Source organism: Podarcis filfolensis, assembly GCF_964270895.1.
Source record: "Podarcis filfolensis genome assembly, chromosome: 4".
Lineage (NCBI taxonomy): Eukaryota > Metazoa > Chordata > Lepidosauria > Squamata > Lacertidae > Podarcis > Podarcis filfolensis.
This window is the reverse complement of record NC_139607.1, coordinates 21341334-21360501: the sequence shown is the minus strand read 5'-3', so window position 1 is coordinate 21360501 and position 19168 is coordinate 21341334. Positions and strand designations below refer to the sequence as shown.

Genomic DNA, 19168 nt, shown 5'->3' with positions numbered 1-19168 from the left:
AATTACAGTATTTTTAAAACACCCCCCCCCACAGGGATATGCTCCCAAACGTTGTTCTGTCACTTACCCTTCCTGGGATCACCAGATTGTCAATACCTATCAAATCTTTCTTCAACTCATGCAACTTCTGGAAATTTTCCATCTTCAGCATACTGCTGTGAAGCTGAGCGACCGCTTCTGAAATCTCTGCCAGAGCAGCTGCAAAATGAAACACATACGCAGAAGAAGGTAGCAGATGAACTACCTGGGCCGGATCTGCATTCCATGGGTCTCCCTCTGCCAAATGCCTCAAGAACCACACATAATAGGCACTGCGACTTATACCGGGAAGGAGAGAAGCAAGGTTCGTGCAATGCAATAATGCACCCGGGGAGCCAAATTGTTGTTCTTGCATGTGCATTTGCAACCTCGCCAATGCCTTGCCCCTCTCCTTCCTGGGAAGCCGCAGCAGGGAAGGGAGGTCATACAAGGGCCGTTACACGGACCATGACTGCATGCAAGATCTGATGTTACCGCTCTGGGGGCAGATTTAGTCTTGCCAGCTCCCGTAGCCAGGTCTTCACTCAGGGATGGTGCACTTTTGTTTTCAAAAGCACCAAAGCAAGGAAACAGCAGGCAATAGTGGGGCCTCCTATTTCTCATCCACCATTCCCTTTGCCCCGCCATTTCTCTCGGTGACTGATTCCCCCCCCCGCCCCGCACTTAGTAGGTGAGCCAGGAGGTGGCAAAGGTAAAGGACCCCTGGATGGTTAAGTCCAGTCAAAGGTGACTATGGGGTTGCGGCACTCATCTCATTTTCCAGGCCGAGGGAGCCTGTGTTTGTCCACAGACAGCTTTCCGGGTCATGTGGCCAGCACGACTAAACCGCTTCTGGCGCAACGGAACACTGTGACGGAAACCAGAGTGCACAGAAACGCCATTTACCTTCCTGCCACAGTGGTACCTATTTGTCTACTTGCACTGGCATGCTTTCGAACTGCTAGGTTAGCAGGAGCTGGGACAGAGCAATGGGAGCTCACCCCGTCGCAGGGATTTGAACTGCCGACCTTCTGATCGGCAAGCCCAAGGCTCAGTGGTTTAGACCACAGCACCACCTGCCAGTCCTGCTAATGGTGTAGGGAGCACGGCATGAGTTCCAGCAGTCTCCATCTCGGGGCGAAAACTTAGCAACCCACAACTGCTAATGTAAATAATTTCAGGTTCTACTTTAGCTGTACTTGCCCCATTGGTCTGTATAAACACATTTAAGTATTATATAGACTAATAACAAGTGCAACATTTTGTTATAAGATTCTCTTGTCTCCTTTTATTACACTGGGATTCTTTCAAGGAATGTTATTTCTGATTAAAAAAAATGGTTCCTCTGGGTTTCAAGATAATTAAATTATCTTAGTCGTCCATCAATTGATTTTTTTAGCTTGTGGGTCTGCAGTTCACATAACTTTAGTGCACACATTTCCTTGTTTTAAAGCACCTTTCATGCATCTTTCAATCTCAGGCATTTTTGCTTCTCTATTCTGTATTTAAAACCACACATTTCAGCTACCTTTTACACTCACTGGTCATCACATTATTCTGGATGGCTGCCCAGAAATGTCATAAGAAGCTTGAAAGATTGAAATGCTAATGCCCATAAACAATGATTGTGTTGTGTTTGTCTGTATTTTTAAATCTCTCTCTAGAGGCTCTACCTAAGGAACCTATTGGAGTGCCATGACTTCCAGTGCATCATTACTTACAATGAAGCCCAAGGGATAACCCTGTTGTAGTGAAATATAAATTATTTAGCATTTCCACCCTCGTTTCAGCATTCTGCACAATTGTTCAGTTGTTTGTGAAATGGACTCGTATGGGAGAGGTGGGCTGAAATCCTATACCTATTTATCCAAGATCCAAGCCCCACTGAACTTACGGGGTTTCTGAGAGATATGCCTGGATCACTCTGTTAAGGACCCAACTATGCATTACACAAAAATGCATATAACTAAGCTCCACCTCTCCTTTTCTCAAGAAGCAGCTTCTGCAGAAGACAATTTCATAGAGTTCTGGTCCAACCTCCTGCAATGCAGGAATATCAGAGAAAGCATCCATGACAGATGGCCATCCAACCTCTGCTTTAAAACCTCCAAGGAATGAGAGTCCACAACCTCCCAAGGGAGACCATTCCACCGTCCAACAGTTCTTAAGTTTTTTCTGATGTTTAGTCAGAACCTCAATGCCACTGGTCCGAGTCCTACCCTCCAGAGCAGGAGAAAACAAGCTTGTTCCCTCTTCCATATGACAGCCCTTGAGATATTTGAAGGTTGCTATCATATCTCCTCTGACTCTCCTCTTTTCCAGGCTAAACATACCCAACATACCTTAGACTGGTGACACAGCACAGCAGGTTACTGCTTAATCCCACCCCCTCTTTCTACTCTAGATCACCTCCTCCTAAAGCCACAGAATAAAAAATAAAATAAAGGGCTGTCAGGGTTCAGTCACACACATCTGCATGCAATATGTCCTTAGGAGCTAAGAGGTATGGATCTGCTAATCGAGGGAGATTTCCTCCAATACTCAACTCACCTCTGGAGTCCCTGAAGTCCACATGATTCGGTGGATAATGTTTACAGAGCCTTTCCATTATCTGCTTGTAGTGCATAAGTCTGTGCAGAGGCCTGAGAAGGAAGGTGTTGAGGGGTAGGTAACAGACTTTCTGCAACTCAAAATCTCTGCATAAGGTTTCCAGCTTTCGATAATTCTTGATCCCATTCTCCAGCTCAACCAGGACCTCGGTGTGCTTCCGCAAATGAACCGTCAGTTGCTAGAGAGAGAAAGGGGTTGGGGAGAGACATAGTCATTATTCAGTACATCTTTAACTTTGCATCTTCAGTGCAAAGGTGTATAGTAAAGAGCTACTACGATGGCATAACTATAAAATCAAGGGCAACACAATGCAACGTCACAAGAAGATAATGCACAGTAGATACAAACACATATAATAACAACACTGCTTCCGTAGTGGCTTAAAAGGGTTTACAAGGCTAGGAGAATAGAAAGATCTTTGCTTGAAACAAGGTCAGATTTGTTTGAGGTGGGGTGCCACAAAAACTCTGTCCCTGGTTGCCATGTGCTTTAGCTCAAAAGGTGAAAGTACCTGGAGGAATGTTTCCGACAGTGATCTCAGGAACTAGGCAGACTGGCAATGAACTGCATGTGAGATTGGAAAGGAGTAGCACCATGTTGTTGCCATACTGAATACCACTACTACTTCTTTCTTGTTTTCATGCCGGCAATGTAAAGGGTTTAGACCAGGGATAGGGAACTTGTAGCTCTTCAAGTGGTATTGGATCCACAACACCCATCAGCCCCAGACCATGCAGGCAATGGGCAGGGTTAACGGGAGCTGTGGTCCAACAGCAGACGAGGGACCACAGGTTCATTACCTCTGATTGACACCATGGATATCTTAGGGAACTCCTAGCCCTACATCAGTCTTCCTCTGCTGGTACAAATCCAATGAGTTTCTGCTCTGAGTGCCTTCAAAGATCTGCCTGGTCACTTCTCTGTTGTGACATCCTCCCTATGGAATGCTCAGTGTCCCAACAACACTCACTTTCGGAAAGGCTGTGAGGAACTTGGGCCCAAACATCTCTGACCATCTTGGACACTGGTTTGGAGGTGTTTTGTGGAATTTCCCTCAACCTCTGAGATGGGAAGCTTTTGAATATTACACTTACCATGTGGAGGTTATTACAGCAGCAAACACATGGGGTTGTAATGTTCAAATTAAACGCTATGGTTGGCCTTGGAAAAATAACAGTTTTGTACGCCCTGTGTGCTATCCATCAGCAAAGGCTAAGGAGAGCTTGGAGTGTCATGGATAAAAGAGCATTCCACAAACTGATGGAGTAAGCCCAGACATGAATATTGCCTCAGTAGCTTTTCCCACCCAGTTAACTTCCTTCTGGTTGGAGTTGGATGCTGCTCAAGTATTCTCCAAACCTATTTACCTCCATGCATGTGTGGACCAGAAGCACAAACAAATGGTGCTTTCATATAAAGATCTTGGGTTCTGCATCTCAAAAAACTGACCCTTATGATACCATTTCCAAACCAGCTTTGAATTGGTGATCCTATGCTTCTACTTACAGGAAAACTTACCCCTGTGTGTTTGAAAACCTTATGGCAAAAAGGTGACCTACAAATTTTAATAACTATTGTTTCTATAATGACTTGGGCTTTAGACAACCCATAGTTTTCAGCTGCAGAAGCTCCACTCTAATTGCTCAGAAATTCATTGACTTGTTTTTGTTTCAGTGAGCAATTGCAGCAGAAATCACAAATTTTTATTGCTTAGCCAATCATACAACGGTATAATTTAAAAAAAAATACGATGAAAGGCACAATCCACTGAAAGATCCAATATCTTTTGCAATTATCATGATGAGAAAAACTATAAACACTTACTACAAAAAATGATCATATCCTTTTACAATGCAGGGGCTTCACAGTCCTCTACTATTTCACCTTCTTCATCCACCTTCATTATTCTAAATCATGCTGGCGATCCATCATAGGGGATTTGGCCCAGAACTAGGAAGCTAGCTAAGTCTCATATGGTCCTATGGGTCTGATTTGTCACCAAGAAGACCAAAATGTCCTCTCCTACTCAACCCTTTTCGCCTTCCAATCACTTTGCTATACGCTTATGTCTAAGACAATTATATTGACCGCACTGCATCCACTGTATGTTCCAGCTCTTCCACGGCTGGTTGTTCACACCGACACTAGCCGTGTCTAGTTGAGCCAACTAGACATAACTGTAGAAGGGAACCTATTAAGTTTTTCCAAGAAATACAGCAGGGACTGTGTGATGTTGTTCAAAAAGAGAGCAAGCAAGCAAGGCTGCATGAACACCTGTGTGTGCATGCATGCATAAACTGGTCCCATATGACCCACACTAGGGTTTGAAGGCTGTGCATAATTCATACCTTCATATTCTGGATGTTCTTCAGCATAACGTCCCCAATTCTTTGGTAATCTCCTTTCAAGTGGGCATTAGAGCGGCCTTCCCTGCCAACAACAGAATTATCCCATGTCAGTCAAGCATTATAACCGTATCATCACTCAAAGAGAAAAAGGATTTTCTACATTAAAAACAAAATAAAACCCCCAACATTGCTCTGTGCTGCTATTTAGGAGTCTTATTAATGTGCTGTTAATTCCCACACGAGGTACATTCTTCCTTTGCAACAGCTTGTGTTTCTGACAGTGCCAAGGCCATGAACTTTGCAAACCTACAAAGTTTTGAAGACAAAAGGGCAAATGCAACGTTTTGAAAGCTACAAGGACCGACAACTGGAGGGGGGTGGAAAAAGAAATGCTGGGATAGTAACAGAAAGGAAATTTACCACACAGTGGGAAAACACACACGCATTTGCCGAATAATTGTAATGTTCGATTCAAAAGTTCCAGCCCACAGTATCCTGGGATAGACTTAAAGGATGCTATTTGAAACCCTTGTCTCCTTGGACTGAGCTGGAAATGAATCAATTTGACCCCCCTGCCAAACTGGAAAACAAATTAATAAATCCCCCCAAGGCAATCCAAGTGACAAGTGCAACCATTCATTTTACTTCTTGCGTGAATGGGATAGCATACCCTCCAACATTTCTCCTATGAAAATAAGGATGTTCTCTTCCATAATAATAATTTTTCTTATTTATACCCCAGCCATCGGGTTCCCCAGCAATTCTGTGTGGCTTACAACATACTTAAAAACATAATAAAACATTTTAAAACTTCCCTATACAAGGATGCCTTCAGATGTCTTCTAAATGTTATGTAGTTACTTGTTTTCTTGGTTTGGGGGCCACATAACTGCATACCCTCCAAGATTTCTCTGATAAAAATAGGGACGTCCTAAGGAGAAGTGGGACATTCTGGGATCAAATCGGAAACCGGGATGGCTTCTGTAAAGTGGGGACTGTCCCTGGAAAATAGGGAGACTCAGAGGGTCTAGGATAGACCCTTGGAGGGTCTAGAATACCCTTCTCCACTGCCCTGATATGTTCCTTTCCAGCGAAACAGCACTGACCCTTGGGTCTCTTTCCAAAGGTTGCTGTTCTATCACCTCTGGTGTGCTACGGATCATGTTAGGACAATGGAGGGAGAGGAAAAGAGGATGAATTGCTGTTCTCACGTGCCAATAAGTAAAGCAAGGGGCTTGGTGGCTGGCAGCAAGTGGTAAGGCAGGAAAGCACCTATCACCTGCCTGGATCTAAGCCAGAAAAAGTTATGGATTCCACCTCACCAGGGATTCCTAAAAGCCTGACTCTACTTTGAGGTGCACTGCTACAAACCTTGGAAGTTAGTCTGAACTTCTATAGATGAAACTGATCGGACTGCACCCAGACAACTCCAGATCAGAGTGAAGACTTTAGTTTGTGTATCACAGTATATTGTGCAAGCCTTTACTTTCAGGCACTTAAAAAAATAAATAAATTTGGTCCTTCTCCACTGGAGATATTTAGACTCCCCATTCACTCAGCATTTGGAAAAGCCAAAGCAAGCCATTAACTGATTTTGAAATAATGATCTATTCTGAACAACCAATCACTTAATGGGAACAAACACAAATCTTCCAAATGCAGGAAGATCCTTCTTCATTTGTTTTCTAACATACTGTAAAAGATTGTGATTTCGCACAAGGTGAGCACTCTCTTATTGCAAACACTTTTTCTGTAAGAAATCTAAATGCACCCCCCCAAAAGTAGCTAGAAGCAATGAGATATTTGGTTGAAAACCCATTTTTCTATGGTAGTTATTCAAGGCATTAGGAGTTATTCAAGATGTTTACTTATTTTTGTAGTAAAAACGAAAGCTAGATCTAGTTAGACTTTTCCTCTTCTTTCCTTAAATAACTGAATTAGAGGCAACTAACCTCTGCTGCAAGAGTGCATAATTCAGCCACAAGTTAATTCAGCACCTATAGGTTTCAGCTGAATTAAAACCCAATTCACAAAGGTTCTCGGTTACAGCAATGCGGCCAAATATGCTGAAATGCAAGTACAGTGGTACCTTGGTTTACAAACTTAATTTGTTTCGGAAGTCCGTTCTTAAACCCAAACCATTCTTAAACCGAGGCGCGCTTTCCCTGATGAGGCCTCCCGCCACCGGTGTCCTTCCACCATTCGGATTGCGTTCTTAGACCGAGGTAAAGTTCACAAACTGGGACACTACTTCCAATTTTGCGGAGTTTGCAAACCGAATCGTTCATAAACGGGACTGTTCTTAAACCGAGGTACCACTGTACTTCAGTTCCAAGTTTGGGGATTGGAATTTGGGGATTAAAAGCAAACAAGTAATCTTGCTTTCAATTAAAAAAAAAAAGAGGGGGTATGTTTCGCTTAGGCTTAACTGGGAGGAAGAAAGAAAGAAGAAAGAATTCACACCTAATAAAACACTGACCATGTTCGCCCATAACACTAAGCCAAACTATGATTTAATGCAGATGTGCTGGCTCTTGGGGAGGAGATCATGGCAGCATTGCTTCCTCTTAGCTGTTTTAGGTCAATCTAGCACCAAGGTTTGAACCCAGGATCATGGTTAAACTGTTCTTTTCTATAGATCATGGGTAAAGCAGAGGCAGCTAACCACAATCCTGGTTCGGCAACATGCTAAGCCAAATTTTGGTTTAGCTGCTGCACCGAGTTAAAAGGACCAGGGAGGAGCCAAGAGGCTGTGAACTCCTTCTGTGGGAGCCAGCCCTCCTGTTTGGCATGATGGTCAAGTCCCCAAGGACATGCCCTTACAAGGCTTCAGGCCCCAGACCAACTCTTGTGTTACAAAGTTGTCAGCAAACGTGAAATGAAGGGTGGAACCATTAACCCCGCTGTGTGGGAATCCCTTGTGACTGCAACACATTAGACAATTAAATCAGGTGTGCATCCACAGCAGTGACCAGAGGAGGAATTACCGCTAGGAGAAGCACAGAGATGAGAAACGCCATGGTACACCTGCATCAGCACAACTGGACGCCTTCATCTGCCCCAGCTGAAACAAAACATGTCTCCCCCATATCTGTCTCTCCAGCCACAGCAGGCGCAGTAACTCTCCAATGGTTTGGCTTCACCCCCGAAGGTGCACTCCTCGACTGTCTCCCGAGACAGATGTATGCCAACCAAGCCAGGCTCGTGTGATCCAAAGAGCTAATCCAGAATGCTGAAGGCCTTTGTGCCAGCCGAGTGAGATTTCTGAGGGTGTTCCTTCAGCAGAACATTTCCATGCCCAAGCTCAAATTGCTGCTGTAATTTTCCTTCTCTTTCAAAAGTTGTTTGTTGTGTGGCATTGGGGGGCGGGGAGAGGTTGCTGTTCAATAAACAGTGGGCCCTAAGCTGCCTTGGGCGCAAAGAACTGTGTACTTCTCTGGTAAAGGTAAAGGTAAAGGGACCCCTGACCATTAGGTCCAGTCGTGACCGACTCTGGGGTTGCGGCGCTCATCTCGCTTTATTGGCCGAGGGAGCCAGCATACAGCTTCTGGGTCATGTGGCCAGCATGACTAAGCCGCTTCTGACGAGCCAGAGCAGCACACGGAAATGCCGTGTACCTTCCCGCCAGAGTGGTACCTATTTATCTACTTGCACGTTGAGGTGCTTTTGAACTGCTAGGTTGGCAGGAGCAGGGACCGAGCCATGGGAGCTCACCCCGTCGTGGGGATTCAAACCACCGACCTTCTGATCGGCAAGTCCTAGACTCTGTGGTTTAACCCACAGCGCCACCCGCGTCTGTTCCTGCTCATTTCAACAGGGCCACTTTCCAAATAAACGTTCTTATGATTGTGGAGCAGACAAAGCTTCCTGAATCCACAACGTTTTAAGATAAAAAGAATAATGCTATTGAGACAATTCTTCTGGGCGAGCATGCATTTGCATTCAGCATCCTTATTACACAGGCCTCTTGTGTATTATTTTCTACACGAGAAGCGTAAGAGGAAAAACAAATATTGCAGAGAGAATCAACCACTGAATTATCTCTGCCCAACAAGAATTTTAAAAAAGAGTTTCCAAAAGAAGAAGCTAAACTATTTCATATTAGTGGACCAGTGAAGCCAGACTGCGGTATCTCACATTTTCTAATTATATTATACCCCAGACTGCTGCATCTTCTAGCTTTATTGTCAAATGCTCTCAGACCTCCATATGAAGAACAAAGCTAAAAAAAATAATTTCTACCTGAAAGACCAGTTTGTGCTACAAGAAAGACATGAATATTGCATGATTTTCTTTTAAAAAATGTAATGAATGTCACAAGCTTGGCATTTGCTTCAGGACCACGTATAAACCTATGAGGTGGAGCTGCCTATGGAAGTGTGCGCAATTGCCAGGAGAGGCTAGCCTGACCTCAGGGTGGGTAGAACTGTCTCTTTCTAATCCATGTCACTTTGGAATATGTTCATTCATAAGTCTGTCACACCCTGTTTCAGCATAAGTGGGATTTTAAGAATGATCTGGTTCACACCTTCCAGACTAATGTGCAGATCTGAACAAAACGGTTATCCTTCAGAATTAGCACCTCCCCAAATTCTGTGAGGTAGGTTTTCAGCTCAAGAAAGTGTTATGATTCATTAAAATGCATGTATTTCTTAGATGAAATGCAGTTCTGACAGAAAATATATTTAGAAATGCAAATTTTGTGAGAAAAAATGTTTAAAATGATGTGTGAAATTCAGCTAAGTTTTATACAGAGCAGACCCATTGAAATTAATAAATTATGTCTGTCAATTCCGGTGGCTCTACTATGAGCAATACTTAGTTGAATACACCCTTATTTTCTCTACCAACATTATTGCCACTGACATTATCCCTGACTCTGCCGAAGGATATTCTACCCAAATAGAAGCATAAAATGGTGCTATACCTCCCAAAAAAGAAGGTAAAATTAATTTTTTATCAAAAAGTGGTATAAAAGGCCCCAAAGCGGGACCCAAAACCAACAAAAAATTATGATGCTATAAGAAATATAGCAACATATTGTAATTTGCCTGTGAGCGCTAGAAACTATGCTTTACAGCAATAATTCCACTCTCCACTTATCGGCATCTCAATATTCAATGCTAATTTTATTACACTGGGAGAGCAGTAAAGAATAAATACCTGTAGTGACTTTTCTTTTCTTTTCTTTTTTTTTTTTGCTAAAGAAAAAAAATCTTGAACTGGTCCTATAGAAATCAACATAAAAGCTTAGCCAGAAATTAAGCTTTGAATATAAGGAGAATTCAGATTTTGGGGAAAGCTCTGAGCAGATGTACATATAATAATGATGATGTGACCATTCAGATGCAGCAAAGGTCATTTTAACACTACACACCTTTGCTGTGACTGAATTGATTTCCTAGTTTTACTCTGAGTGCAAGTAGGTCGCCTGCTGAGGTGAGAGGGAAGGAGAAATTGTTGGATGCTGACATGCTGAAGTAATTCTGCCCCTTGGTCTCCTTGACTGCAGGACTACACCCAAAGGTTGCATTAGTTCAAACAATGGCTCAAAAGGGTCATGCGTTCCAAACTACAATAAGGAAAAACAAAATCTAATTCACACACAGCCCCTTCAAAACAGAAGGCAATCCTGAAATAACATGCAGAATGACTGAATTATGGCATTTTTCCTGGTAAGGGAATATTGTTCTTGTCCTGACATGAAAATGGAGACCAGAACAGAAAAGGATAAAGCCCAAGGCAAAACATCTGATCACCACTTGTTGCTTGAGTCGATAGGAAGCCATAAGGAATCTGCAGCATCTTTTCAAGAAAACTGATCTCCAAACACAGGAAGAAGACAGATGAAGCAGAGGGGATCAAAGATGATAAAAACCCAATAATTGTTTTTACAACCTAGGGATTCTTTTAACTACCTTCTTTAATCAACTCAGATTTTAGAAACCAATCTTCATCAAATGGGCCTCTGAGATAAAATAAGCAAGATGAAATATAGTGGCTGGGCATCTGCAGGAAGAATACTAGCTTACTGTTACTATTTCTTGCGCTGACACCCAGCTGTTCCTCCAAGGCACTCAGAGTTACTTGCACACATGGTGCCCAGCTGGTCTCTCATTCAATTGGCACCAAGAGCCAGACATTTTAGCTTTGATGCCTTCAAGACCACTCTTCCAGAGTTTATTTTACAGGATTTTTTTTGGGGGGGGGGACACGAGTGGCACTGTGGGCTAAACCACAGAGCCTAGGACTTGCCGATCAGAAGGTCGGCGGTTCAAATCCCCGCGACGGGGTGAGCTCCCGTCGTTCGGTCCCTGCTCCTGCCAACCTAGCAGTTCGAAAGCACCTCAGAGTGCAAGTAGATAAATAGGTACCACTCCAGTGGGAAGGTAAATGGTGTTTCCGTGTGCTGCTCTGGATCGCCAGAAGCAGCTTAATCATGCTGGCCACATGATCTGGAAGCTGTACGCCGGCTCCCTCGGCCAATAAAGCGAGATGAGCGCCGCAACCTCAGAGTCAGCCACGACTGGAACTAATGGTCAGGGTTCCCTTTACCTTTACTAAGGATTACTGAAATAACGTGGTATCCAGCACCCAGGTAAAAGCGCTCTAAGTACCCCCGTATTATGACTTTAACATGCTCTGAAGCGAGAGCACAAAGTGTACCTGATAGTTAAAATGAGAAATGCTTATTCCAGGTTACTGATGCTTTTGGTGAGTATAGTTAACTCCAAAAGAAGTTAACTTGCATCACAGTCTTGCACATGTCTACTCATACACAAGTCCAACTGAGTTTATTATTTATTTGCTTACTATATACAGTCATGGGGGGAAAGGAAGTACATTTTCTTTGATTTCTATGGTTTAACGTATGAGGACATAACAACAACAATCTGTTCCTTAGCAGGTCTTTAAAATTAGGTGAATACAACCTCAGATGAACAACATCACATTGGCATGTAACACTGTGGCAGGAAGAATCAGCCGCACAGATATAAGATGGGGGACACCCGGCTTGCAAGTAGTACATGTGAAAAGGACCTAGGGGTCTTAGTAGACCATAGGCTTAACATGAGTCATCAGTGTGATGCAGCAGCAAAAAAGAGTTCATGTTCTTCTAGGCTGTATCAACAGAAGTATAGTGCCCCAATCAAGCGAAGTAATAGTACTGCTCTATTAGCAGTCAGACCACACCTGGAATCCAGTGTCCAGTTCTGGGCACCACAATTTAAGAAGGTTATTGAAAAGCTGGAATGTGTGCAGAGAAGGGTGATCACGATGATCAAGAGTCTGGAAACCAAGCCTTATGAGGGAGTTTAGCCTGGACAAGAGGAAGCTGAGAGGAGATAAGATAGCTATCTTCAAATATCTAAAGGGATGTCTCACAGAAGATGGAGCAAGCTCCTTGTCTCCTACTCCGGAGGGCTAGGATGTGAACCAATGGATTCAAGTTACAAGACAGGAGATTCCAACTAAGCATCAGGAAGAGAGTGGAACAGACTCTCTTTGAAGGTGGTGGTCCATTGGACGTTTTTAAGAAGAGGTTAGATGGCCATCTGCCATGGATGCTTTAGTTGAGATTCCTGCATTGCAGGGGGTTGGACTAGATGACCCTCAGGGTCCCTTCCAACTCTACAATTCTATGATCCCTGAACAATGTAGAAAGGGACACTGGTGACTGCTGAGAGGACAATGGGACCGGGGAATTCCCCACCCCCACTGTGAACTTCCCTTAATACAGCCATTGAATTAAGGGGAACACAGCCAAGTCTTTGTATATTAAAATGTTAAGACAAGAAGCCCCTTGAGGTCAAGCTTTGTCTTCTTATTTCAGACTCTAATGAAGACAAAACAGACCACATCCAGCATAGGTTAAGTAATGAGCCATGGCCTTAGAAATCAATCACAAACAGTCTTTTTAAAGAGGGAGAGAATGCTAGGAGGAAATGTATTCATGACCTCCTTTTTAAAAAAATTATTCAAGCCAAAAGTGGAATTTCTTATGTGCAAATTCAATTTTACTAGTTCTGTTCTATGTATGACTACTCCGAAGTATGTCCTATCCCTATATACACACACTTGCTTGGAAATAAACCCTAAGTAGACATGCACAGTAAAAATGGAAGGAACAATCTGGCTTTCTACAGCTGGTGAGACTAATCTGACATACAGGTTATACTGTATATGCTGAAAGCAACTAGCAAGGCTTATTTGCAGAAACTGCAAGGAGATAAAAATCACTCTACATATTTTACTTGCCTCATTATTTTCAGTCAGCTTATTGTTCAGCGCAATGGATAAAAACTAGTAAACCCCCCTGTGGTGTTTTAGCCTGCCTGGGAAAACTATTACATTAGAATAAAGAACTCGCTGTGCAAAAAAATAAAAAATAATCTAGGATAAATCTTAACGCACAGGATTTCCTCATGCGAAACATAAAATTTAAATCACAGGCCAGAGAAACAAAACTGCAGTTTGTTACTGACCTTGCTTTCAGTCAAAACCTCCCAAGACAGACCTATAAATTGTTATGAGTTTGGGGTTAACACATTCCCCTGGACTAGTACAGCTTTCCAGAACACAATAAACAACAGTTTGCAAGCGCTGTCTCCAGAGAGGTTTCCCAGTGGCCTACTTACTTCGTATTGCAGAACGACTAAAGAGTTTCTATTACCTATGAATGCACAACGAAAGTAACGGATATTTGAATGCATAACAAAAAAAGTGTGACGTTAGATAAAAAACAGGAAAAAGGGTGAATATGAAACAAGACTATGGCTTCCAGGACTAGATCATATTGTTCTTTCTTAAAAAGAGCTTTAAGCCCATATTGAAATCATTCACCATCTCAAACAATTCTATGTCCGTGAGCAAAAATGCCTGTCTGAGGCCTCCTTTGAACATTCCTTAAAAATGCCAAGAGAGGAAGTCTTAGCAAATTATGCTTTCTGCATCCCCACTACTATAGAACGGGCAGGGTGCCCTGCTGCAGAGACAATTCCTAACTTGTGCTTCTGGCTAATTAAATGTGAAAGAAAGAAGAAATACTCCTAACAGAAGAAAGCCTTAGTATCGATTTGGCTCCACTGATTTGGAAAATATATTCATAGGGTGACTACCCCTATCCCTTTTGGGCACAGGCAACCCTACAAATCAACTCATTCTAAGGAAGGGCTTAACTCACTTTGCACAAATATAGGGCTGGAGGAAAAAATACGTCTGGTGCAAGAGGTTAATTTTTCCCACCACAGACAAAACACTACACGGAATACCTGCTCAACACAGACAACCACTGTTGCCATTACAGGTAGAGAATAAACCTCTAAAGTGAAAGCAAATGAATGGGTTATCATTGTGAAAATGAGAGTGACTAAGGCCCGGATTCAACTAACCCAGTGTGCTAGGGAGCAGTACCAGTATTACCACTGGTCTACTCCCTAAAATCTGTGCGAGAGGGTCAGGAAACTCCCAGAACAGCACGCAGGGGGGAAGGAGAATGGGGGTCGTCCCATCTCGCAGGCAGAAAAGTTTGTGCCAACAAAATAAGAGTGCAATGTTGAATTCCCCCCTGAAAATCTGGCTGGACTTTAAAGTGTTGTTCAGCATTCATGATGGACAATTGTGTCCTTTAACTGAATGCCGCAGGATCCCAACCTTCAGATGTTTACAGATAGACTTGTAGAGTTGGAAGGGGCTACGAGGGTCATCTAGTCCAACCCACTGAAATGCAGGAATCTTTTGCCCAATGCAGGGATCGAACCCGCAATCCTGAGATTAAGAGTCTCTTGCTCTCATCACCTTGTACCCTCAAGCTAGAGTTACAGTCCAACACCTTCTGCTGGGCATCAGGTTGGGAGATGCCACCATCCATAAAAGCACATCCTTAAGCATAAGCAAATCTTATCACTGGTAAAATAGGCTTCTGCCTCCAGTAATATTTAGGAATAAGTCAGAGGAAGCAAGAAATATTATATTATATATAAGAAGTTATAAAATAAGCTAAACAAGTCCTTCTACAAGCTCCAGCTCTGCCAACTACATTATTTCCAAGGCATATTCACTCGAGTTGTCAGGCAGACGATTGGTGAAATCTTAGGTTAATATGCCATACAGCTGAGTATGCTCAGTATAAAACACTTATATTTCTGCAAGTCTATTTGTAAACTGAAGTATTGGACAAAGAAAACATAGCAGTTCAAATCTTTACAACTTATCTATTTTGTGACAGAAAAAGAGTAGAATTAAATAAAGAAACAACCCTTTTGGTCTCAGCTAATTTTTTTGTTTTTGTTTCAAAAAAGCTTAGTAGAAAGCGTTTCATTTTTATCCCCTGGCACTTTTACAAAATATAAAAAGGGGTGCAAACTTTGTCCTGCCTCTTATTATTTCTGCTATTCAGCTCAATACTACTTATCACATTTGGCTCATGCCCAGCAAGCAATGTGTAAAGGCATTGTAAAGGAAAACTGATTTCGTTTCTCTTTGATCGCCACCAAATAGAATTTACTCTCCTGAGTAACACTACTAAACTCCAGGTTTTATAGATATGTACTATGCCAATGATTAAGGAGTACATTAGAGTACATTAGAATTTAATTCCTTTCAGTTTTTTCTTCTTTGACTATTGATGAAGAAAATTACAGATGCCAATAGATTCATTAAAGATCAGTGATCAATTGAAAGAGTAAGGCTACTATCTGAGATATATATTAATCTATCTGCTCAAGGGCACAATGTGGGAAGGGAGGGTTTAACAGGGATGGAATAGCAAAACAAAAACATTTCCAAATTACTCACTATAGGTAGGGAAAAGGTTCCTTAAACGGTTAGCCGATTCTGATAAGTCACCAGATCTGCCTCTTATTGCCTCTGTTTTTAATAAATCAGGATTAGCTAGAATCACACAGTGGGGACTAATCTTATAAAAACCATTAGCTCCTTCTGGCACCATTCCACCTCTCTTTTTAAAAAGGGCTTCTTTGACCTTAGAGCTGAATCCCTTCTCGTAATCGATCTCCTGCTCAGAGGTTTAAATATATTGTCTACATTAAAGATCTAGAGGGATTTAAGAAGTTGATGAGATGATTGGGCTATCAGATTGGTGAAGCTTAATACCAACAGTAGAAGAGGAGGAATCTGTAAACTTGGGAGCTGCAAACCTGTAGGTGCCACCACAGAAAAAGTGTGCATAACTCAGGAATAACGTTTTATCCTTTGCATCAAATTCCAATCTCCGAATCCAATCTCTGGGTTCCAGCCAATGTTGCACATGCAGGAAACAATTTGAGCAGCCTCTCTTTCCTTTCCCATAGTACTGATATCCTCCAACCCTCTGAACATTGGACCATCTGGGAAGGGGCTACAGAACATTCTGGGATGTGGCATATGGTGTGGAAATTTGGGGGGTGTGTGCCTAAAATCAGGCAGAGGAATCTTGTACTACTGTCACATGACTCCTTATTTCATGTGATTTCTCCCCCCAAAAAGATAGTTCAGAATGTTCAGTAGGCTCCACCCATTTGCTGCTGCCTTGGTCATCCAAATAAGTTTTCCAGGAGAGGGTACTGAAAGCTGCAGAAGCGTTGGACTACTGGTTGCACGAGCTACCTTCTGCTTGTGCAATGTTGGCTACAACCCGCCATTTTGAAAGGATCTCATGAGTAATAGTACGTTTCTGAGCACAATTCAAAGTGTTGGTGCTGACCTTTAAAGCCCTAAACGGCCTTGGCCCAGTATACTTGAAGGAACGTCTCCACCCCCATCGTTCTGCCCGGACACTGAGGTCCAGTGCCGAGGGCCTTCTGGTGGTTCCTTCCCTGCGAGAAGCCAAGTTACAGGGAACCAGACAGAGGGCCTTCTCGGTAGTGGCACCCGCCCTGTGGAACGCCCTCCCACCAGATGTCAAAGAGGAAAACCACCACCAGACTTTTAGAAGACATCTGAAGGCAGCCCTGTTTAGGGAAGCTTTTAATGTTTAATAGATTATTGTATTTTAATATTCTGTTGGAGGCTGCCCAGAGTGGCTGGGGAAACCCTGCCAGATGGGCGGGATATAAATAAATCATCAGCATCATCAGCATCTTTGCCTGAGACCTTAGGCAGCTGCTGCCAATACTGGGATAGAAGATAGAGTAATGGTTTTAGAAGGAAAAAAATTAATGCAAGTGCTATATGTGCTTCATTGGGTTCAGGGTCTGGTCATAAAGCAGTGGATAGGTAGGGCCATGGTTTCCTGAAATTCTACCTCCAGAATACTCTTTCTACACAAGCTCAGGTGCCTAACCTTCTACATAATCCTATCCCTGCATACTGTAAATGACAACGTTCTAGGCTGCACACTGTTCATACAAGGTGGAACTGACAGGTAAGAAGTCACCTGGCTACATATTCTAGAGGGGAAATGGGAAATTATGGGAAAGTGGTCTGCTAAGCAGCTTGCCTTCCTTTTCATCGTTAGACCCCGACAATCTCCAAGGAACACAACGTTTTAATGGAACACAATTTCAAACTATGCTTGGGAGTACTTGACAGCTATGGTGGGAGGTTTAAATATAGCTTTTGTTACGTTGTGGGCCTTTCAGCAAGGCCGTGGCACCATGTTGTACATTGTGCTTTTGGAAGGCTTACAAACCGATGCCTGGCAAATGGATCACATCTGTCAAACGAACACGTCAAAAAACCTTGCTTCGGAGACAGTTTTTATCTACCCGCCATTGCCCTAGTTTCGAATTTTCACTTGAGACTATGTAACAGCAAAATATCATTTCTGGATAGGTATTTATTACACCGTGCTAAAGACTGCAGAAGTTGGTGGGCTCTATCAAGGCTTGCTGTCTGGGATTGCCGAAAAGACTAAACTGTACTCCACATTCTTGCAACGGAATCCAACCAGGTTTCAGCAGAATCAGCCTCAGAGAAGTATGATAACTGCAGGGTCCTCCTTTATATCGCTGTAGCGTAAGACATATGGCTACGGTTAATCTAAATCGCAAACCCTCATCTATCAGCCGCTCTTCTTTCCTAATACTTGGGAAATCCTTTGTGGATTATGAGAGCTAACTCACTGATAAACAATGCCACCTCTAAGTGAAATTACACATTAGTACAACCAACACAATCAGGCACACATTCATAAATTTTATTAAGTTTAGCCTACTCCTGCTATGAAATCTAATTATTTTTTTTTACAGAAAATGGACACCTTTGCTATAGAAATGGCATGTGAGGCATCAGAAGTAGGTGTCTTCTCTGTGAAATAACTTTCTTTCAGTAATATATTGAATAAATATTTTGCCGAGGTTGTTGAAGTACAATTCATCGTCTTACCTGCCACTTTATGTCACTGCATATTTACAAAAAGCTGTCTAACTTGCAAAGGGGCTTGTCTGAGTAAAGTTGACGGCATTTTTTTGTCTACTGACAAAGAAGACTATGACATACAAAACCAAATGAGCTTTACTTGCTTATGTCACTTTGGAGATGACGATTATATTATTATTACCTCACCCATCTGACAGGGTACAGACAAGAATGCAGGCAAATTTTGGAGATCAGCAAAGAGGGGATGCATTTTAAATCTGGGAAGCTTGAATCCTACTGCAATACTGCAAGTTGAAATAAATGATCCTGGGAGATCCTATGAGTACCACACAAACACAATTCTTTAGCTGCAGACCGTGTTCTGAATACAACTCCCTTTCTGTCACGGCATCCAATAAGAAACAACTGATTGGGTTGCTCACCTACTTGCTGTGAGGGGACTAAGGAAGGCAGGGTCACTTCTGATCTTTCCTTGGGTACGATGGGGATGGGAGTTGAGACATAATCTAAACACATTCTCAACAGCATTCATGATAGAGGAGAGAGCAAATCCTCTGTTTGGTGCTTAGCTTTCATTGGTGCTGCAAAAGCATTAATTCAGAAACAAGGGGAAGTATCCTTTACAGCATTGTTCTGGAGGAGGAATGTTTAGGGAGAAATATTCCCCAAGGAGAACATCTACAGACTTAAACACTTGTGTTCGGCATCCTAATGTTTTGCTTCCATAAATACTAGACTTCTCCAATCCTTTGTTTTGCTTTTGTTTCGAGTGACTGATTAAAGCAAAATTAAATTGATTAGCGCTCGTCAGGTCTGATTGCACGATTACAGTTCCCTCATATTACAATTCACTTCCGAAATGAGGTCAACCA

General features: G+C 42.6%; 1 protein-coding gene across 14 annotated transcripts in view; it reads right to left on the bottom strand.

Annotated features, from left to right (window-relative positions):
* Positions 1 to 19168, bottom strand: part of FARP1 (FERM, ARH/RhoGEF and pleckstrin domain protein 1) — a 201196-nt gene that overhangs the window by 13234 nt on the left and 168794 nt on the right. For all 14 annotated transcript variants that reach the window (XM_083610515.1, XM_083610518.1, XM_083610522.1 and 11 more), the window contains exons 17-19: positions 4977 to 5058; positions 2569 to 2806; positions 68 to 198 (exon numbers count right to left, since the gene is read on the bottom strand). In XM_083610515.1, coding sequence (XP_083466641.1) covers positions 68 to 198; positions 2569 to 2806; positions 4977 to 5058 — 451 coding nt within the window. The remainder of the gene's footprint in view (positions 1 to 67; positions 199 to 2568; positions 2807 to 4976; positions 5059 to 19168) is intronic.